General features: G+C 45.8%; 1 protein-coding gene across 1 annotated transcript in view; it reads left to right on the top strand.

The window, feature by feature from the left end:
• The window catches only part of LOC144493937 (dynein axonemal heavy chain 6-like), an 814395-nt gene that overhangs the window by 274725 nt on the left and 515299 nt on the right, over positions 1 to 24371 (top strand). The window contains exon 28 of the mRNA XM_078213513.1: positions 13303 to 13474. Within this exon, the coding sequence (XP_078069639.1) occupies positions 13303 to 13474 (172 nt within the window). The remainder of the gene's footprint in view (positions 1 to 13302; positions 13475 to 24371) is intronic.

Raw genomic sequence — 24371 nt, 5'->3', positions numbered from 1 at the left:
TAACCCTCCTGTAATACTGAATCCAGCAACTACTGTACACTGACCTTCCTTTAATACTGAATCCAGCAACTACTGTACACTGACCTTCCTGTAATACTGTATCCAGCAACTACTGTACACTGACCTTCCAGTAATACTGTATCCAGAAACTACTGTACACTGACCTTCCTGTAATACTGTATCCAGCAACTACTGTACACTAACCCTCCTGTAATACTGAATCCAGCAACTACTGTACACTGACCTTCCTGTAATACTGAATCCAGCAACTACTGTACACTGACCTTCCTGTAATACTGAATCCAGCAACTACTGTACACTAACCCTCCTGTAATACTGTATCCAGCAACTACTGTACACTGACCTTCCAGTAATACTGTATCCAGCAACTACTGTACACTGACCCTCCTGTAATACTGTATCCAGCAACTACTGTACACTAACCCTCCTGTAATACTGAATCCAGCAACTACTGTACACTAACCCTCCTGTAATACTGTATCCAGCAACTACTGTACACTGACCTTCCAGTAATACTGTATCCAGCAACTACTGTACACTGACCCTCCTGTAATACTGTATCCAGCAACTACTGTACACTAACCCTCCTGTAATACTGTATCCAGCAACTACTGTACACTGTCCTTCCTGTAATACTGTATCCAGCAACTACTGTACACTGACCTTCCAGTAATACTGTATCCAGCAACTACTGTACACTGACCTTCCTGTAATACTGTATCCAGCAACTACTGTACACTAACCCTCCTGTAATACTGAATCCAGCAACTACTGTACACTGACCTTCCTGTAATACTGAATCCAGCAACTACTGTACACTGACCTTCCTGTAATACAGAATCCAGCAACTACTGTACACTAACCCTCCTGTAATACTGTATCCAGCAACTACTGTACACTGACCTTCCAGTAATACTGTATCCAGCAACTACTGTACACTGACCCTCCTGTAATACTGTATCCAGCAACTACTGTACACTAACCCTCCTGTAATACTGAATCCAGCAACTACTGTACACTGACCTTCCTGTAATACTGAGTCCAGCAACTACTGTACACTACCCCTCCTGTAATACTGTATCCAGCAACTACTGTACACTGACCTTCCAGTAATACTGTATCCAGCAACTACTGTACACTGACCCTCCTGTAATGCTGTATCCAGCAACTACTGTACACTAACCCTCCTGTAATACTGTATCCTGCAACTACTGTACACTAACCTTCCTGTAATTTTGTATCCAGCAACTACTGTACACTGACCCTCCTGTAATACTGAATCCAGCAACTACTGTACACTAACCCTCCTGTAATACTGAATCCAGCAACGACTGTACACTGACCTTCCTGTAATACTGAATCCAGCAACTACTGTACACTAACCCTCCTGTAATACTGAATCCAGCAACGACTGTACACTGACCTTCCTGTAATATTGTATCCAGCAACTACTGTACACTGACCCTCCTGTAATACTGTATCCAGCAACTACTGTACACTGACCTTCCTGTAATACTGTTACCAGCAACTACTGTACACTGACCTTCCTGTAATACTGTATCCAGCAACTCCTGTACACTGACCTTCCTGTAATACTGAATCCAGCAACTACTGTACACTGACCTTCCTGTAATACTGTATCCAGCAACTACTGTACACTAACCCTCCTGTAATACTGAATCCAGCAACTACTGTACACTGACCTTCCTGTAATACTGAATCCAGCAACTACTGTACACTAACCCTCCTGTAATACTGTATCCAGCAACTTCTGTACACTGACCTTCCAGTAATACTGGATCCAGCAACTACTGTACACTGACCCTCCTGTAATACTGTATCCAGCAACTACTGTACACTAACCCTCCTGTAATACTGTATCCAGCAACTACTGTACACTAACCTTCCTGTAATATTGTATCCAGCAACTACTGTACACTGACCATCCTGTAATACTGAATCCAGCAACTACTGTACACTAACCCTCCTGTAATACTGTATCCAGCAACTACTGTACACTAACCCTCCTGTAATACTGAATCCAGCAACGACTGTACACTGACCTTCCTGTAATATTGTATCCAGCAACTACTGTACACTGACCCTCCTGTAATACTGTATCCAGCAACTACTGTACACTGACCTTCCTGTAATACTGTAACCAGCAACTACTGTACACTGACCTTCCTGTAATACTGTAACCAGCAACTACTGTACACTGACCTTCCTGTAATACTGTATACAGCAACTACTGTACACTGACCTTCCTGTAATACTGTAACCAGCAACTACTGTACACTGACCTTCCTGTAATACTGTATCCAGCAACTACTGTACACTGACCCTCCTGTAATACTGTATCCAGCAACTACTGTACACTGACCTTCCTGTAATACTGTAACCAGCAACTACTGTACACTGACCTTCCAGTAATACTGTATCCAGCAACTACTGTACACTGACCTTCCAGTAATACTGTATCCAGCAACTACTGTACACTGACCCTCCTGTAATACTGAATCCAGCAACTACTGTACACTAACCCTCCTGTAATACTGAATCCAGCAACGACTGTACACTAACCCTCCTGTAATACTGTATCCAGCAACTACTGTACACTGACCTTCCAGTAATACTGTATCCAGCAACTACTGTACACTGACCCTCCTGTAATACTGAATCCAGCAACTACTGTACACTAACCCTCCTGTAATACTGAATCCAGCAACGACTGTACACTAACCCTCCTGTAATACTGTATCCAGCAACTACTGTACACTAACCCTCCTGTAATACTGAATCCAGCAACTACTGTACACTAACCCTCCTGTAATACTGAATCCAGCAACTACTGTACACTGACCCTCCTGTAATACTGAATCCAGCAATGACTGTACACTAACCCTCCTGTAATACTGAATCCAGCAACTACTGTACACTAACCCTCCTGTAATACTGAATCCAGCAACTACTGTACACTGACATTCCTGTAATATTGTATCCGGCAACTACTGTACACTAACCCTCCTGTAATACTGTATCCAGCAACTACTGTACACTGACATTCCTGTAATATTGTATCCAGCAACTACTGTACACTAACCCTCCTGTAATACTGAATCCAGCAACTACTGTACACTGACTTTCCTGTCATACTGAATCCAGCAACTACTGTACACTGACCCTCCTGTAATACTGAATCCAGCAACTACTGTACACTGACCTTCCTGTAATACTGAATCCAGCAACTACTGTACACTGACCTTCCTGTAATACTGTATCCAGCAACTACTGTACACTGACCTTCCTGTAATACTGAATCCAGCAACTACTGTACACTAACCCTCCTGTAATACTGTATCCAGCAACTACTGTACACTGACATTCCTGTAATATTGTATCCAGCAACTACTGTACACTAACCCTCCTGTAATACTGAATCCAGCAACTACTGTACACTGACCTTCCTGTAATACTGTATCCAGCAACTACTGTACACTGACCTTCCTGTAATACTGAATCCAGCAACTACTGTACACTGACCCTCCTGTAATACTGAATCCAGCAACTACTGTACACTAACCCTCCTGTAATACTGTAACCAGCAACTACTGTACACTGACCTTCCTGTAATACTGTATCCAGCAACTACTGTACACTGACCTTCCTGTAATACTGTATCCAGCAACTACTGTACGCTAACCCTCCTGTAATACTGAATCCAGCAACTACTGTACACTAACCCTCCTGTAATACTGAATCCAGCAACTACTGTACACTAACCCTCCTGTAATACTGTATCCAGCAACTACTGTACACTAACCCTCCTGTAATACTGTATCCAGCAACTACTGTACACTGACATTCCTGTAATATTGTATCCAGCAACTACTGTACACTAACCCTCCTGTAATACTGAATCCAGCAACTACTGTACACTGACCTTCCTGTAATACTGTATCCAGCAACTACTGTACACTGACCTTCCTGTAATACTGAATCCAGCAACTACTGTACACTGACCCTCCTGTAATACTGAATCCAGCAACTACTGTACACTAACCCTCCTGTAATACTGTATCCAGCAACTACTGTACACTGACCTTCCTGTAATACTGTATCCAGCAACTACTGTACACTGACCTTCCTGTAATACTGTATCCAGCAACTACTGTACACTAACCCTCCTGTAATACTGTATCCAGCAACTACTGTACACTGACCTTCCTGTAATACTGTATCCAGCTACTCCTGTACCCGAATGTTGGTAAGAAAGGAGGGGGAGTTTCACTTTTGATCAGGGAAAACATCACGGCCCTACTGAGAGGGGATATATCCGAGGGTTCGCCCACTGAGTCTATATGGGTAGAACTGAGAAATAAGAAGGGGGAAATCACTTTGCTCGGGTTGTACTATAGGCCCCCAAATAGTCAGCGGGAAATTGAGGAGCAAATATGTAAGGAGATTACCGATACCTCCAAGAAAAATAGGGTGGTAATAGTGGGGGATTTTAACTTTCCCAACATTGACTGGGACAGCCATAGTATTCGAGGGTTGGATGGAGAGAAATTTGTTGAGTCTATTCAGGAGGAATTTCTCATTCAGTATGTGGATGGCCCGACTAGAGAGGGGGCAAAACTTGACCTCCTCTTGGGAAATAAGGAAGGGCAGGTGACAGAAATGTTAGTGAGGGATCACTTTGGGACCAGTGACCATAATTCTATTAGTTTTAAGATAGCTATGGAGAATAATATATCTGGCCCAAAAGTTCAAATTCTAAATTGGGGCAAGGCCAATTTTAATGGTATCAGGCAGGAACTTTCAAAAGTTAATTGGGGGAGTCTGTGGGAAGGCTGGTAAGTGGCATGCTTTCAAAAGTGTGTTAACCAGGGTTCAGGGTAAGCACATTCCTCTTCGAGTGAAGGGCAGGGCTGGCAGAAGTAGGGAACCCTGGATGACTCGGGATATTGAGGCCCTGGTCAAGAAGAAGAAAGAGGCACATGACGTGCATAGGCAGCTGGGATCAAATGAATCTCTTGAAGAGTATAGTGGGTGTAGGAGTAGAGTTAAGAGAGAAATCAGGAGGGCAAAAAGGGGACACAGATAAGGCAAAGGAGAATCCAAAGAGCTTCTACAAATACATAAAGGGCAAAAGAGTAACAAGGGAGAGAGTAGGGCCTCTTAAGGATCAACAAAGTCATCTATGTGGGGATCCACAAGAGATGGGTGGGATCCTAAATGAATATTTCTCATCAGTATTCACTGTTGAGAAAAGCATGGATGATAGGGAACTTGGGGAAATAAATAGTGATGTCTTGAGGAGTGTACATATTACAGAGAAGGAGGTGCTGGAAGTCTTAAAGCGCGTCAAGGTAGATAAATCCCTGGGACCTGATGAGGTATATCCCAGGACGTTGTGGGAGGCTAGGGAGGAAAATGCGGGTCCCCGAGTCGAGATATTTGAATCATCGATAGTCACAGGTGAGGTGCCTGAAGATTGGAGAGTGGCAAATGTTGTGCCTTTGTTTAAGAAGGGCTGCAGGGAAAAGCCTGGGAACTACAGGCCAGTGAGCCTCACATCTGTGGTGGGTAAATTGTTGGAAGGTATTTTGAGAGACAGGATCTACAGTCTTTAAGAGATGCAAGGACTGATTAGGGACAGTTAACATGGCTTTGTGAGTGTAAAATCATGTCTCACAAATTTAATAGAGTTTTTTGAAGGGGTAACCAAGAAGGTAGATGAGGGCAGTCCAGTTGATGTTGTCTACATGGACTTTAGCAAGGCCTTTGACAAGGTACCGCATGCTAGGTTGTTGCACAAAGTTAAATCTCACGGGATCCAGGGTGAGGTACCTAAGTGGATACAAAATTGGCTTCTTGACAGAAGCCAGAGGGTGGTTGTTGAGAGTTGTTTTTCAAACTGGAACCTGTGACCAGCAGTGTGCCTCAGGGATCAGTGCTGGGCCCACTGTTATTAAAACAAAGAACAAAGAACAATATAGCACAGGAACAGGCCCTTCGGCCCTCCAAGCCCGTGCCGCTCCCTGGTCCAAACTACACCACTCTTTTGTATCCCTCCATTCCCACTCCGTTCATGTGGCTATCTAGATAAGTCTTAAACGTTCCCAGTGTGCCCGCCTCCACCACCTTGCCCGGCAGCGCATTCCAGGCCCCCACCACCCTCTGTGTAAAATATGTCCTTCTGATATCCGTGTTAAACTTCCCCCCCGTCACCTTGAACCTATGACCCCCTCGTGAATGTCACCACCGACCTGGGGAAAAGCTTCCCACCGTTCACCCTATCTATGCCTTTCATAATTTTATACACCTCTATTAAGTCTCCCCTCATCCTCCGTCTTTCCAGGGAGAACAATCCCAGTTTACCCAATCTCTCCTCATAACTAAGCCCCTCCATACCAGGCAACATCCTGGTAAACCTCTTCTGCACTCTCTCTAAAGCCTCCACGTGTGGCGACCAGAACTAGATGCAGTATTCCAAATGCGGCCGAACCAATGTTCTATACATCTGCAACATCAGACCCCAACTTTTATACTCTGTGCCCCGTCCTATAAAGGCAAGCATGCCATATGCCTTCTTCACTACCTTCTCCACCTGTGACATCACCTTCAAGGATCTGTGGACTTGCACACCCAGGTCCCTCTGCGTATCTACAACCTTTATGGTTCTGCCATTTATCGTATAGCTCCCCCCTACATTAGCTCTACCAAAATGCATCACTTCGCGTTTATCTGGATTGAACTCCATCTGCCATTTCTTTGCCCAAATTTCCAGCCTATCTTTATCCATCTGTAGCCTCTGACAATATTCCTCATTATCTGCAAGTCCAGCCAATTGTGTGTCGTTATTTGTCATTTATATTAATGATTTGGATGAGAATATAGGGGGCATGGTTAGTAAGTTTGCAAATGACACCAAGATTGGTGGCATAGTGGACAGTGAAGAAAGTTATCTCCAATTGCAATGGGATCTTGATCAATTGGGCCAGTGGGCTGACGAATGGCAGATGGAGTTTAATTTCGACAAATGCGAGGTGATGCCTTTTGGTAGATTGAACTAAGGTAGGACTTACTCAGTTAATGGTAGGGCGTTGGGGAGAGTTACAGAACCAAGAGATCTGGGGGTACATGTTCATAGCTCCTTGAAAGTGGAGTCACAGGTGGACAGAGTGCTGAAGAAGGCATTCGGCATGCTTGGTTTCATTGGTCAGAACATTGAGTACAGGAGTTGGGACGTCTTGTTGAAGTTGTTCAAGACACTGGTAAGGCCACACTTGGAATACTGTGTGCAATCCTGGTCACCCTATTATAGAAAGAATATTATTAAACTAGAAAGAGTGCAGAAAAGATTTACTAGGATGCTACCGGGACTTGATGGATTGAGTTATAAGGAGAGGCTGAATAGACTGGGACGTTTTTCTCTGGAGCGTAGGAGGCTGAGGGGTGACCTTATAGAGGTCTATAAAATAATGAGGGGCATAGACAAGGTAGATAGTCAATATCTTTTCCCAAAGGTAGGGGAGTCTAAAACTAGAGGGCATAGGTTTAAGGTGAGAGGGGAGAGATACAAAAGTGTCCAGAGGGGCAATTTTTTCACACAGAGGGTAGAACATAGAACATAGAACAGTACAGCACAGAACAGGCCCTTCGGCCCACGATGTTGTGCCGACCTTCATCTGAAACCAAGATCAAGCTATCCCACTCCCTACCATCCTGGTGTGCTCCATGTGCCTATCCAATAACCGCTTAAATGTTCCTAAAGTGTCTGACTCCACTATCACTGCAGGCAGTCCATTCCACACCCCAACCACTCTCTGCGTGAAGAACCTACCCCTGATATCCTTCCTATATCTCCCACCATGAACCCGATAGTTATGCCCCCTCGTAATAGCTCCATCCACCCGAGGAAATAGTCTTTGAACGTTCACTCGATCTATCCCCTTCATCATTTTATAAACCTCTATTAAGTCTCCCCTCAATCTCCTCCGCTCCAGAGAGAACAGCCCCAGCTCCCTCAACCTTTCCTCATAAGACCGACACTCCAAACCAGGCAGCATCCTGGTAAATCTCCTCTGCACTCTTTCCAGCGCTTCCACATCCTTCTTATAGTGAGGTGACCAGAACTGTACGCAATATTCCAAATGCGGTCTCACCAAGGTCCTGTACAGTTGCAGCATAACCCCACGGCTCTTAAACTCCAACCCCCTGTTAATAAAAGCTAACACACTATATGCCTTCTTCACAGCTCTATCCACTTGAGTGGCAACCTTTAGAGATCTGTGGATATGGACCCCAAGATCTCTCTGTTCCTCCACAGTCTTCAGAACCCTACCTTTGACCCTGTAATCCACATTTAAATTAGTCCTACCAAAATGAATCACCTCACATTTATCAGGGTTAAACTCCATTTGCCATTTTTCAGCCCAGCTTTGCATCCTATCTATGTCTCTTTGCAGCCTACAACACCCCTCCACCTCATCCACTACTCCACCAATCTTGGTGTCATCAGCAAATTTACTGATCCACCCTTCAGCCCCCTCCTCTAAGTCATTAATAAAAAGGTGGTCCTCTAAGTCATTAATAAAAGGGTGGTGAGTGTCTGGAACAAGCTGCCAGAGGTAGTAGTAGAGACGGGTACAATTTTGTCTTTTAAAAAGCATTTAGATAGTTACATGGGTACGATGGGTATAGAGGGATATGGGCCAAATGCGGGCAATTGGGATTAGCTTAGGGGTTTTAAAAAAAAAGGGCGGCATGGACAGGTTGGGCCGAAGGGCCTGTTTCCATGCTGTAAACGTCTATGACTCCTGTAATACTGTACCCAGCTGATTCTGTACACTGACCTTCCTGTAATACTGTATCCAGCTGATACTGTACACTGACCTTCCTGCAATACTGTATCCAGCAACTACTGTACACTGACCTTCCTGTAATACTGTAACCAGCAACTACTGTACACTGTCCTTCCTGTAATACTGTATCCAGCAACGACTGTACACTGACCTTTCTGTAATACTGTATCCAGCTGTTACTGTGCACTGACCTTCCTGTAATACTGTGTCCAGCTGTTACTGTACACTGACCTTCCTGTCATACTGTATCCAGCAATGACTGTACACTGACCTTCCTGTAATACTGTGTCCAGCTGTTACTGTACACTGACCTTCCTGTCATACTGTATCCAGCAATGACTGTACACTGACCTTCCTGTAATACTGTGTCCAGCTGTTACTGTACACTGACCTTCCTGTCATACTGTATCCAGCAATGACTGTACACTGACCTTTCTGTAATACTGTAACCAGCTGTTACTGTACACTGACCTTCCTGTAATACTGTGTCCAGCAATGACTGTACACTGACCTTCCTGTAATGCTGTATCCAGCAACTACTGTACACTGAGCTTCCTGTAATACTGTATCCAGCAACGACTGTACACTGACCTTCCTGTAATGCTGTATCCAGCAACTACTGTACACTGACCTTCCTGTAATACTGAATCTAGCAACTACTGTACACTGACCTTCCTGTAATACTGTATCCAGCTGTTACTGTTCACTGTCCTTCCTGTAATACTGTATCCAGCAACTACTGTACACTGACCTTCCTGTAATACTGTAACCAGCAACTACTGTACACTGACCTTCCTGTAATGCTGTATCCAGCAACTACTGTACACTGACCTTCCTGTAATACTGTAACCAGCAACTACTGTACACTGACCTTCCTGTAATGCTGTATCCAGCTACTCCTGTACCCGAATGTTGGTAAGAAAGGAGGGGGAGTTTCACTTTTGATCAGGGAAAGCATCACGGCCGTACTGAGAGGGGATATATCCGATGGTTCGGCCACTGAGTCTATGTGGGTAGAACTGAGTAATAAGAAGGGGGAAATCACTTTGATAGGGTTGTACGACAGGCCCCCAAATAGTCAACGGAAAATTGAGGAGCAAATACGTAAGGAGATTACAGATACCTCCAAAAAAAATAGGGTGGTAATAGTCGGAGATTTTAATTTTCCCAACATTGACTGGGACAGCCATAGTATTAGAGGGTTGGATGGAGAGAAATTTGTTGAGTGTATTCAGGAGGAATTTCTCATTCAGTATGTGGATGGCCCGACTCGAGAGGGGGCAAAACCTGACCTCCTCTTGGGAAATAGGAAAGGGCAGGTGACAGAAGTGTTAGTGAGGGATCACTTTGGGACCAGTGACCATAATTCTATTAGTTTTAAGATAGCTGTGGAGAATTATAGGTCTGTCCCAAAAGTTCAAATTCTAAATTGGGGCAAGGCCAATTTTAATGGTATCAGGCAGGAACTTTCAAAAGTTAATTGGGGGAGTCTGTGGGAAGGCAAAGGGACGTCTGGTAAGTGGCAGGCTTTCAAAAGTGTGTTAACCACATTCCTCTTGGAGTGAAGGGCAAGGCTGGCAGAAGTCGGGAACCCTGGATGACTCGGGATATTGAGGCCCTGGTCAAGAAGAAGAAAGAGGCACATGACATGCATAGGCAGCTGGGATCAAGTGAATCTCTTGAAGAGTATAGGGGATGTAGGAGTAGAGTTAAGAGAGAAATCAGGAGGGCAGAAAGGGGACACGAGATTGTTTTGGCAGATAAGGCAAAGGAGAATCCAAAGAGCTTCTACAAATACATAAAGGGCAAAAGAGTAACAAAGGAGAGAGTACGGCCTCTTAAGGATCAACAAAGTCATCTATGTGCGGATCCACAAGAGATGGGTGGGATCCTAAATGAATATGGGCCACAATGGGCAAATGAATATGATATGGGCCAAATGCGGGCAATTGGGATTAGCTTAGGGGTTTTTTAAAAAAAGGGCGGCATGGACAGGTTGGGCCGAAGGGCCTGTTTCCATGCTGTAAACCTCTATGACTCTATGACTCCTGTAATACTGTACCCAGCTAATGTTTGAACATAGAACATAGAACATTACAGCGCAGTACAGGCCCTTCGGCCCTCAATGTTGCGCCGACCAGTGGTACCAATCTAAAGCCCCTCTAATCTACACTATTCCAATATCATCCATATGTTTATCCAATAACCACTTGAACGCTCTCAACGTTGACGAGTCCACCACTGCTGCAGGCAGGGCATTCCACGCCCTTACTACTCTCTGAGTAAAGAACCTACCTCTAACATCTGTCCTATATCTCTCACCCCTCAATTTAAAGCTATGTCCCCTCATGCTAGCCAACACCATCCGAGGAAAAAGGCTCTCACTATCCACCCTATCTAATCCTCTGATCATCTTGTATGCCTCTATTAAGTCACCTCTTAATCTTCTTCTCTCTAACGAAAACAACCTCAAGCCCCTCAGCCTTTCCTCATACGATTTTCCCACCATACCAGGCAACATCCTGGTAAATCTCCTCTGCACCCTTTCCAACACTTCCACATCTTTCCTATAATACGGCGACCAGAACTGTACGCAATACTCCAAGTGCGGCCGCACCAGAGTTTTGTACAGTTGCAGCATGACCTACTGGCTCCGAAACTGTTGTTCACTGACCTTCTGTAATACTGTATCCAGCAACTACAGTACACTGAGCTTCCTGTTAAACTGAATCTAGCAACTACTGTACACTGACCTTCCTGTAATACTGTATCCAGCAACTACTGTACACTGAGCTTCCTGTAAGACTGAATCTAGCAACTACTGTACACTGACCTTCCTGTAATACTGAATCCAGCAACTACTGTACACTGAGCTTCCTGTAATACTGTATCCAGCAACTACTGTACACTGAGCTTCCTGTAATACTGAATCCAGCAACTACTGTACACTGAGCTTCCTGTAATACTGAATCCAGCAACCACTGTACACTGACCTTCCTGTAATACTGAATCTAGCAACCACTGTACACTGACCTTCCTGTAATACTGTATCCAGCAACCACTGTGCACTGACCTTCCTGTAATACTGAATCTAGCAACTACTGCACACTAACCCTCCTGTAATACTGAATCCAGCAACTACTGTACACTGAGCTTCCTGTAATACTGTTCCCAGCTAATGCTGCACACTACCTTTCTGTGAGACTGTACCCAACCAATCAGTGTGGCACGGTGACAGTGTTTCGCACTGATGCTTCACAGCACCATGGACCCAGGTTCAATTCCCAGCTTGGCTCACTGTCTTTGTGGAGTTTGCGCCTTCTCCCCGTGTCTGTGTGGGTTTCATTCCGGTGCTCTGGTTTCCTCCTCCATTCTGAACGATCTGCTCGTTAGGGTGCATTGGCCATGCTAAATTCTCCCTCAGTGTACCCGAACAGGCACTGGAGCGTGGCGACTAGGGGGTTTTCACAGTAACATCATTGCAGTGTTAATGTAAGCCTACCTGTGGCACTAATAAACTTTAAACTTTGCTGCACACATATACTGTACACAAACCGTTCTGTGATAATGTACCTAGCAGATACTGGACACAAACCGTTCTGTGATAATGTACCTAGCAGATACTGGACATAGACCGTTCTGTGATAATGTACCTAGCAGATACTGGACATAGACCGTTCTGTGATAATGTACCTAGCAGATACTGGACATAGACCGTTCTGTGATAATGTACCTAGCAGATACTGGACACAAACCGTTCTGTGATAATGTACCTAGCAGATACTGGACATAGACCGTTCTGTGATAATGTACCTAGCAGATACTGGACATAGACCATTCTGTGATAATGTACCTAGCAGATACTGGACATAGACCGTTCTGTGATAATGTACCTAGCAGATACTGGACATAGACCGTTCTCTGATAATGTACCTAGCAGATACTGGACACAAACCGTTCTGTGATAATGTACCTAGCAGATACTGGACATAGACCGTTCTGTGATAATGTACCTAGCAGATACTGGACATAGACCATTCTGTGGGACTGTATGAAGCAGCTGTGTATAGTCACCTTCCAATGGGACTATATTCATCAGCTACTGAACAGGAACCTTGGTGTTAGAGCATGTCCAGCAGACGTTATACAGTGCTGTTCTTAACAGCGATGGTGCAGTAATCTTCCTGTGGCTCTGTACCCAGCAGGCACCACTGCCTTTCTGTCATGAGTGGAAAGGAGAGTGTTAAAAGATTAATTATGGTAATGAGGTGTTTATGCATAATGTTCCCTGTCTATCCTGTGAGATTCATCTCATTGTCACTTTCAGGGCTGCAATCACAGCTACAACACAGCTCTAATGCTCAGATTCACTTTTTTTCTAACACTGTGTTTAAAAATACTTTCTCTGCAGACGCCCTAAGATGCCTATGAGCCAGATAGATGAATCACACATTCTGATCCGCGCACTAAAGGATGCAAACCTCCCCAAGTTCCTGGCTGAAGATGTCCCCTTGTTTGAGCACATTCTGGATGATCTCTTTCCAGGCCTGACGTCACCTAAAGAGAAAAACATCTTACTGCAGGTGATGTGTTTAATATGTTTAAATCACGGGTAGGTAGTTTTCTGATCGATAAGGGAATTAGGGGATATGGGGAGCAGGCGGGTAAGTGGAACTGATTCGCTTCAGATCAGCCATGATCTTGTTGAATGGCGGGGCAGGCTCGAAGGGCCAGATGGCCTACTCCTGCTCCTATTTCTTATGTTCTTATGTGTTGACAGTCACCCTTCCTGTCCTGACACCCCGCTTCTATCAAACCACCTGAAAATTCACTGAAAATGCAGCTCCCCCCACAGCGGTAATGTTTGTCCCTCTCCTGAGGTCAATGACTCTCACTCTTGTTTCACTCGTCACCCTCCAGTATTTTAGGCAATGGCCATTCTTCATGTATTAGCATTGTTATTGTCTGTGAGTTCTGTACTGTGGTGAACATCCTATCAAGTAATGACCCTTCCATTTCTTCCCCTCCACTCCCTCCACACTCCCTGCTTTCTCCTCCTCCCCCCTCATTATTAAAACTAGTCACAGAATCACAGACTTGTTACATCACAGAAGGAGGCCACTTGGCTCATCATATTTTCACCAGCGCTCCAAATGAGAAGTTCACGAGTGCCATTCCCCCACCTTCTCCCTGTAACCCTGCACATTCTTTCGTTTCAGATAACAATCAAATTCCCTTTTGAATGCCTGAACTCCACCACACTATTAATTCAAGCTTTCCAGATCTTGCTGCATTAGCTGCGTGAAAAAACTGTTCCTCATGGTATAAGACTTTGGTTAGGCCGCATTTGGAGTATTGTGTACAATTCTGGTCCACACAATACCGGAAGCATTGGAAAGGGTGCAGAAGAGATTTACCAGGATGTTGCCTGGTTTGGAGGATATGGATTATGAAGAAAGGTTGAACAAACTTGGATTTTTTCATTGGAGCGTCGGAGGAGGGGCGGGGGGGACCTGATAGAGGTTTACAAGGTTATGACAGGCTTGGATAGAGTGGATAGTCAGAGTCTTTTTCCCAGGGTCGAAGTGTCAATTACTCGGGGGCATAGGTTGAGAGTGAGAGGGGGAAAGTTTAAAAGAGATGTAAGGGGCAAGTTTTTCACAGAGGGTGGTGAATGCCTGGAACGCGCTGCTGGAGGAGGTGGTGGAAGCAGATTCTATAACAACGTTCAAGAAGCATCTGGATAGATACATGAATAGGCAGCGAATAGAGGGATATGGACCACGTAGAGGCAAGAAAGTATCAGAGTGGCATCTGTGTCAGCACAGACTTGGTGGGCCGAAGGGCCTGTTCCTGTACTGTTCTTTGTTCTTTGTTCATGCCACTTTTGCTGCTTTTGCCAATGACTTTAAACCTGTACACTCTCGTTTTTGATCCTTTCACACATGAGAACAGTTTCTCCTTATCTACTCTAATCAGCCCTCATCATTTTGAATACTTCTATTTTTTATTTTTCATGGGATGTGGGCATTGCTGGCTGGGCCATTATTTCTTGCCCTTGTGAGGGAATTTGTAATAATCAACCACATTTCTATGGATCTGTAGTCCACGTGGGTAAGGATGGTGCATCTAAAGACATTCTACAACAATCTACAATGGTTTCATGATAAAGATTGGACTTTCAATTCCAAATTTTTATTGTATTCACTTTTCACCATCTGCTCTGGTGGGATTCGAACTCAGGTCCCCAGAGGCAATACCACTACGCCACTGTCGCCCCCAGCCTCCTTTCTGACTTCTTCTATCCAAGGGAAACAGTCCCAATCTCTGAAATCAATCTTCCTAACTGAAGTTCCTCATCCCTGGAACAATTCTTTGAGAATTTTTCTGCACTCTCTCCACTGCCTTCACATCTTTCCTGAAGTGTGATGCCCAGAATGGGATTGAATACTCCAGCTGAGGCCAGAATAATACCTTCTACAAGTTCAGCCATTCTTTACTCATTCAAGAGATGTGAGTAATGCTGGCTCTACCAGCGTTTATTGGCGATCCCTAATTGCCTTTGAAAAGATGGTGGTGAACTGAATTGCCTTCTTGAACCACTGCAGTCCATGTAGTGTAAATACACCCACAGTACTGTTAGGGAGGGAGTTCTAGGATTTTTACCCAGTGATATTGAAAGAACAGTGATATATTTCCAAGTCAGGATGGTGAGTGACGTGGAGGAGAACTTCCAGGTGGTGGTGTTCCCATGTGTCTGTAGCCCTGTCCTTCCAGATGGTAGGAGCTGTGGGTTTGGAAGGTGCTGCCTAATGAGCCTTGGTGAGTTCCTGCGATTCTGTGATATTTTACTGATCCCATCGCTCTTAGGTGATGGATGGACGATGAACATTGCATGAGGCCACCCTCCCCTCAATCGGAGGACACTGCTGTCTGATATCCCCTGAATTCCTGAGCTAATTTCCCTGCATTCTCCAATGATAGAGCTATCTCAATGGCCGCCTTCAGATCCAAATTGGGTTCTGCCAATAGTTTATTTGGGCTGTCACATTGTTAATTCCACAGACCAGTCTATCTCGCAACATGTCATTCATGGGTGGCCTAAATTTGCAGTGCTGTGCCAACCTTCATAACCTGATCAAACATTCAGTGACAGATTCCCCAGGGGTTCACCCTGCCATGTTAAAGTGGTATCGCTGGAGTATAATGGAAGGTTTCATGTCATAATAGCCTTTAGCCAAGTCCACCAATTCATTAAAGGTTTTGGAGTCAGGGTATCTGGGTAGGTTAACCTTTTTATGACACTGAAGGTCGGGACTTGATGACATCAACAGGACCATTTTATGCTTTCCACTCCCTCAATATTGTTGGCCTGAAAAAGGTAATGCATGCACTCTGCGCATTGGGCCCAGTTTTCTATGCTCACATCGCAGGCTTTTTTTTACCGGAGGATTACTTGTCTTGACAGTAAATCTTGTGCAGAGGGTAGAAACAAACTTGTTTTACTCCTTGTTGCCAGTGTAATAATCTTGCTAAGACCTGTCTTCCGTCACCGGCACCATTTATTGAATAAAGCACCGCTTTTGAGGCTGTAGTACACAGATCAGCCCATTGAGTCCTGTGACTGGTGGCTCGAGTAATGACAGCTCTTTTTAAACTCCCATTGCTCCTTCCCTATTAGGCGAGCAACCACTCACTTAATAGGGGAACTCATACTCTAAAAGGCCAATGGGGAGGTCTATTGACGATCCCTTGTGGTTGTCATCACAGTAGTTAAGAGTCAACCATGTTGCTGTGGGTCTGGAGTAAGATGGAGATCAGATTGGGTAAGCATGACAGATTTCCTTCCCTCAGGGGCGGGAGTCAATCTGATGGGTTTTATAACAATGATACTTTCATGGCCACCATCGATGAGGCGAGCTTTCAATTCCAGAGTTTATTCATGGAATTTAAATTTCACCATCTGCTGTGCTGGGATTTGAACCCATGGAATACTGTGTACAGTTCTGATCAACCTATTATAGAAAGGATATTATTAAACTAGAAAGAGTGCAGAAAAGATTTGCTAGGATGCTAGCGGAACTTGATGGATTGAGTTATAAGGAGAGGCTGGATAGACAGGAACTTTTTTCTCTGGAGCATAGGAGGCTGAGGGGTGACCTTATAGAGGTCTATAAAATAATGAGGGAATTAGATCAGCTCGATAGTCAATATCTTTTCCCAAAGATAGGGGAGTCTAAAACTAGAGGGCATAGGTGAGAGGGGAGAGATATACAAGTGTCCAAAGGGACAATTTTTTCACACAGAGGGTGGTGAGTGTCTGGAACAAGCTGCCAGAGGTAGTAGTAGAGGCGGGTACAATTTTGTCTTTTAAAAAGCATTTAGACAGTTACATGGGTAAGATGGGTATAAGACCATAAGACATAGGAGCGGAAGTAAGGCCATTCGGCCCATCGAGTCCACTCCACCATTCAATCATGGTTGATTTCAACTCCATTTACCCGCTCTCTCCCCATAGCCCTTAATTCCTCGAGAAATCAAGAATTTATCAATTTCTGTCTTGAAGACGCTCAACGTCTCGGCCTCCACAGCCCTCTGTGGCAATGAATTCCACAGACCCACCACTCTCTGGCTGAAGAAATTTCTCCTCATCTCTGTTCTAAAGTGACTCCCTTTTATTCTAAGGCTGTGCCCCCGCGTCCTAGTCTCCCCTGTTAATGGAAACAACTTCCCTACGTCCATCCTATCTAAGCCGTTCATTATCTTGTAAGTTTCTATCAGATCTCCCCTCAACCTCCTAAACTCCAATGAATATAATCCCACGATCTTCAGACGTTCATCGTATGTCAGGCCTACCATTCCTGGGATCATCCGTGTGAATCTCCGCTGGACCCGCTCCAGTGCCAGTATGTCCTTCCTGAGATGTGGGGCCCAAAATTGCTCACAGTACTCCAAATGGGGCCTAACCAGTGCTTTATAAAGCCTCAGAAGTACATCCCTGCTTTTGTATTCCAAGCCTCTTGAGATAAATGACAACATTACATTTGCTTTCTTAATTACGGACTCAACCTGCAAGAGATAAATGACAACATTACATTTGCTTTCTTAATTACGGACTCAACCTGCAAGTATAGAGGGATATGGGCCAAATGCGGGCAATTGGGATTAATTTAGGGGCTTAAAAAAGGGCGGTATGGACAAGTTGGGCCGTAGGGCCTGTTTCCATGCTGTAAACCTCTATGACTCTGTGACTCTATGTCCCCAGACCATTATCCTGGGCCTCTGGATTACTAGTTCAATGACATTCCCACCACACCACCATGTCCCTTCCTCTTGGGACTTCCACTGGGCTGCACCCCTCCCCTCTATTTCACATAACTCTATCACCCCTGCCCTCCACTTCCCTTTCATCCTCTCCCTGTATTGGTCCTTTCAAGACAAAGTTCTGTCTTCATATTGATAACCTCCATCGTGTTGTGTGGCACGACCACTGTTCCGAAATGGACAGACTTTGAACAGCTCTAGCAGTTCAAAACTGCCCTTCTGTGCTCCGGTTTCCTCCCACACGCTAAAGATGTGCAGGTTAGGTGTATTAGCCACAGTAAATGTGTGGGGTGATGGGAATAGGGCAGCAGGGAGAAGTGGGGGTGGGGGGGGGGGGCGGTGGGGGGGAGCCGGGGGGGGGGGGGGGGGGGGGGGGCGATGGCGTGGGAAAGATGCTCTTTTGGAGATACAGTATAGTCTTGATGGGCCAAATGGTCTCCTTCTGCACTGCAGGAATTCTATGGTTCTAATTATCTAGACCAGCATTTATAACCCAACTGGAATGACCTTTGAGTAGGTGGTGGCGAGCTGCCTTCTTGACCCACTGCAGACCATTGCTAAATATATCACATATTTCCAGGGTGTTGCAGAAGAGTCCCATCTTGCTGTCAAAGCCTGTCAGAATCACAGCTGTGATTGGCAGCTTGGAATATAAAATAGAAGCTGTCATTGAGATGCTGCTGCTGCATTTACAAAGTGGGCAGATTGCAGGATAATCTGGTTTCCTGATATCAAAATTGGAAACTCATTTAAATCAGCTTCTTAACAAAGAAACTCCAGTTATTTTACAAGATTCAGCGCTCATTCACTGTCTGACTGTATATAGCTCACTGAAGTTTATCTTACTGCTTCCAAATCTGAAACATTCACCGTGGTTATAACATCCAGAACCATTCCCCAGTGTCTCCAGCATCCAGAACCATTCCCCAGTGTCTCCAACATCAAGAACGATTCCCCAGTGTCCCCAACATCCAGACCCTTTCCCCAGTGTTACCAACATTAAGTCCACTCCCCATTATCTCCAACATCCAGAACCATTCCCCAGTGCCACCAACATCCAGACCCATTCCCCAATGTCCCCAACATCCAGAACCGTTCCCCAGTGTCTCCAACATCCAGAACCGTTCCCCAGTGTCTCCAACATCCAGAACCGTTCCCCAGTGTCTCCAACATCCAGAACCGTTCCCCAGTGTCTCCAACATCCAGAACCGTTCCCCAGTGTCTCCAACATCCAGAACCGTTCCCCAGTGTTACCAACATTAAGTCCATTCCCCATTATCTCCAACATCCAGAACCGTTCCCCAATGTCCCCAACATCCAGAACCGTTCCCCAGTGTCTCCAACATCCAGAACCATTCCCCAGTGTCTCCACCATCCAGACCCATTCTCCAGTGGCTCCAAACGTCTGGAAGCATTCCCCAGTGTCTCCAACTTCCGGAACCATTCTCCAGTGTCTCCAACTTCTGGAACCATTCTCCAGTGTGTCCACATGCAGAACCATTCCCCAGTGTTATCAACAATGCTTTAAACTGTAACTTATCTTCACCCCTGCACATTCACAGCCAATAGCCTTCCTCACTGTTGCATTGATTTCTTCCTTTTCTCACAATTCTACCCCATCTCCTTTCCCTTTTTATCTGTGCTTCCTAAATAATTCATATCCCTGGCTGTTCAGTTCCCATCATTGGTAACCCTGTTGCCATGTCTCCGGAATTGCAACTATTTTATAAACGGGACAGTGGTTAGCACTGCTGCCTCACAGCGCCAGGGACCCGGATTCGATTCCCGGCTTGGGTCACTGTCTGGAGTTTGCATGTTCTCCCCGTGCCTGCGTGGGTTTCCTCCAGGTGCTCTGGTTTCCTCCCGCAGTCCAAAGGATGTGCTGGTTCAGTGCTTTAGACATGCTATTTTCTCCCTCAGTGTACCCGAACAGGCGCCAGAGTATGGTGACTAGGGGATTTTCACAGTAACTTCATTGCAGTGTTCATGTAAGCCGACTGTGACATTAGAAATAAAGTTTTAAAAAACGTCCATTTGTGCTGTTTATTCTCTACCTTATTGAGAATGCTTTATGCATTAAGACACAAAGCCTTGTCTTTTTAACCTTGTTCTTCATCTTAACTTTATTTTGCATTCTGGCCCCGCTTGCTTTTTCGGTCTTCTACATTTGCTTCTTACATTTCTATCCTTGATGTGGAGGTGCCGGCGTTGGGCTGGTGTGGGGCACAGTAAGAAGTCTCACAACACCAGGTTAAAGTCCAACAGGTTTATTAGGTAGCACGAGCTTTCGGAGCGCTGCTCCTTCATCAGATGAATGGAGAGTTGGGTTCACAACAGGGCATATATAGACATCGACTCAATTACAAGATAATGGTTGGAATGTGAGTCTTAACAGGTAATCAAGTCTTTACAGGTACAGACAATGTGAGTGGACAGGGGGTTATAAGCATAGGTTACAGAGGTGTGAATTGTCACAAGCCAGGAAAGTTAGTGAGATTTTGCAAGCCCAGGCCAAATGGTGGTCGTTACAGATAGTGTGACATGAATCCAAGATCCCGGTTAAGGCTGTCCTTATGTGCGGAATTTGGCTATCAGTTTCTGCTCGGTGATTCTGCATTATCAACCTTGAAGGCTGCCTTGGAGAACGCTTACCTGAAGATCGGAGGCTGAATGCCCGTGACTGCTGAGGTGTTCCCCAACTGGAAGGGAGCACTCCTGCCTGGTGATTGTCGAGCGTTGTCCATTCATCCATTGTTGTCGCATCTGCATGGTCTCGCCAATGTACCACGCCTCGGGACATCATTTCCTGCAGCGTATCAGGTAGACAATGTTGGCCGAGTTGCAAGAGTATGTACCGTGTACCAGGTGGATGGTGTTCTCTCGTGTGATGATGGCATCCGTGTCGATGATCCAGCACGTCTTGCAGAGGTTGCTGTGGCAGAGTCTGTGCGGTGTCGTGGTCACTGTTCTCCTGAAGGTTGGGTAGTTTGCTGCGGACAATGGTCTGTTTGAGGTTGCGCGGTTGTTTGAAGGCAAGAAGTGGGAGTGTGGGCCTTAGCGAGATGTTCTTCTTCATCGATGACATGTTGAAGGCTCTGGAGAAGATGTCGTAGCTTCTCTGCTCCAGGGAAGTACTGGATGATAAATGGTACTCTGTCCGCTGTGTCCCGTGTTGTCTTCTGAGGAGGTCGGTGCGGTTTTTCACTGTGGCGCGTCGGAACTGTTGATCGATGAGCCGAGTGCCATATCCTGTTCTTACGAGGGTGTCTGTAGGTGTCTGTTGCGTTCCTCCTCACCTGAGCAGATCCTGTGTATACGGAGGGCTTGTCCGTAGGGGATGGCTTCTTTCACATGTTTAGGGTGGAAGCTGGAGAAGTGGAGCATCGTGAGATCATAAGAACATAAGAACATAAAAACTAGGAGCAGGAGTAGGCCATCTGGCCCCTCGAGCCTGCTCCACCATTCAATAAGATCATGGCTGATCTTTTTGTGGACTCGGCTCCACTTACCCGCCCACTCACCATAACCCTTAATTCCTTTACTGTTCAAAAATTTATCTATCCTTGCCTTAAAAACATTCAATGAGGTAGCCTCAACTGCTTCACTGGGCAGGGAATTCCACAGATTCACAACCCTTTGTATAAAAACGTTCCTCCTCAACTCAGTCCTAAGAAGTTCCTCCTCAACTCAGTCCTAAAGAAGTTCCTCCTCAACTCAGTCCTATCCGTGGACTTGCGGTACAGTGAAGTGCTAAGGCGACCGCACACATGAGGACGGCCTCTACCGGGATCTTGGGTCCATGTCACACTATCTGTAACCCCCACGACTTGCCTGGGCTTGCAAAATCTCACTAACTGTCCTGGTTGGAGACAATTCACATCTCTTTAACCTGTGCTTAACCCTCTGTCCACTCACATTGTCTGTACTTGTACAGACTTGATTACCTGTTAAGACTGTGTCTATATATGCCCTGTTTCTGAACCCAACTCTCCACTCGCCTGATGAAGAGGCAGCGCTCCAAAAGCTCGTGCTACCAAATAAACCTGTTGGACTTTAACCTGGTGTTGTGAGACTTCTCACTGATTTCTATCCTTGTTTGTATCCTTGTTTCTCCCTCCTCTATCTCTCTGCTCAGGCTCCCATCCCCTTGCCATTCTAGTTTAAACCCATGCCCCCCCCCCCCCCCCCGCCCCCCTCGACCCCCAGTGCAGCACCCCTTTCTGGTGGGTTGGATGGTAAACAACACAAAATACTATTGACAGTGGAAGATTCTGGAGGTGGCTAATGGTGAGCTCTCTCTCTGCTGGAAAACATGCCGCAGGTGGGGTGGAAAACTCCACCCACAGCATTTACTTCCAGTTGGTGCGTTTTCTTTCCCATCTGGATATGTGTCCCACCTTTAAACATGGTGAGGTGAGTGACAAAGATCAGGGGCACAAATCTACAGTTTTAACAGAACACAGAGGCATGGAATTTAATCCCAAAATCACAACTGAATAGCACTTCAGTCTCTGCCCCAATCAATCAGTGATCCTGCTGTGATTCCCTTTGTGACTGAAGCACTCACGGTGCTGTGAAGAAAGCAAAATTGTACTTAAATAGTGCCTTTCAATCTCTGAATGTTACAAAGCTCTTTAATGAATACTTCTGAATTGTCGTCCTTGTTATAAAGTAGGAAATGCAGCAGCCAACTTTTACATAGCAAGGTCCCACAAATAACAGTTAGATCATGACCAAATAGTCTGTTTTAGTGATGTTTAACCTATTCTAGTGATGTTGGCGAGGACACTATGGAGAACTAATCTACTCTTTCAAAATAGTGTCATGCAACTTTTATATTCGCCTGAGGCGGACAACACAACCTTTGCTTATTGTTTCACCTGTTGGATGGTACCTCCGGCAGTGTGATACTCCTACAGTGCTGCATAGGAGTGCCAGCCTAGGTTACGGGTTCAGTCCTCCAAAGGAGCAGTATGTAGTCAGCCTGAACAATGCTGGTCAGCATGGATTGGATTTTCTGATCCAACTAGCCTGCGAATTCTCACTGGCAGGACAGAAATCTTGATGCATCAGCAAGTGATGCATTGTCTTTGGAGGGGAATTTCCAATGCCACAGTGGGCACGCCCGGGAAATCCTGTGCTGTGTGTGTGTGCCAGAGTTCAGAGTCAGACTTTTCACTGATTTCATTTTACTGTTGTATCTGATTGGTGTAAATCCACCTGTTAAAGCGAATGATCTGCCTGTCATACCCCAGCCTTGCTTCTCTATCAGAAAGTGAAAATTACATCAAGGGCCCGATTTTACCATTTTCATTCCAAGTGCTGAATCTGGGTGTAATTCAGATCCGACTTGGAAACCTGCTTTCAGGCGCCCCCCATACACACTCAGCCTGAGAAAAAATCTCCAGTCCCATTCGCGCTGTGGGCGGGGCTTAGCGCGGCCGAAACGATCGGAGCTCTGAACTGCGCATTCGCAGTTAGAAAAATAATTTTAAACACGCCCGTGTCAGATCGCTCCCGGGACGGAGAAAGCGGAGAAAGCGGCCTGGGAGCGAAAAGCGGGAGCGATGGCCCCCATAGACATCACTGTCCCCCTTATCCACCCCCCCCAACACCCACACACATCACTGACCCCCTTATCCACCCCCCCACAACACCCACACACATCACTGACCCCCTTATCCACCCCCCCACAACACCCACACACATCACTGTCCCCCTTATCCACCCCCCCCGCTACCCACACACATCACTGACCCCCTTATCAACCCCCCCCAACACCCACACACATCGCTGTCCCCCTTATCCACCTCCCCCAACACCCACACACATCACTGACCCCCTTATCCACCCCCCCACAACACCCACACACATCACTGACCCCCTTATCCACCCCCCCACAACACCCACACACATCACTGACCCCCTTATCAACCCCCCCCAACACCCACACACATCGCTGTCCCCCTTATCAACCCCCCCCAACACCCACACACATCGCTGTCCCCCTTATCCACCCCCCCTCAATACCCACACACATCACTGTCCCCCTTATCCACCCCCCTCACTACCCACACACATCACTGACCCCCTTATCCACCCCCCCCAACACCCACACACATCGCTGTCCCCCTTATCCACCCCCCCCTCACTACC

The sequence above is a fragment of the Mustelus asterias genome, chromosome 5 (assembly GCF_964213995.1).
Source record: "Mustelus asterias chromosome 5, sMusAst1.hap1.1, whole genome shotgun sequence".
NCBI lineage: Eukaryota > Metazoa > Chordata > Chondrichthyes > Carcharhiniformes > Triakidae > Mustelus > Mustelus asterias.
This window is presented reverse-complemented; position numbering and strand designations above follow the sequence as displayed.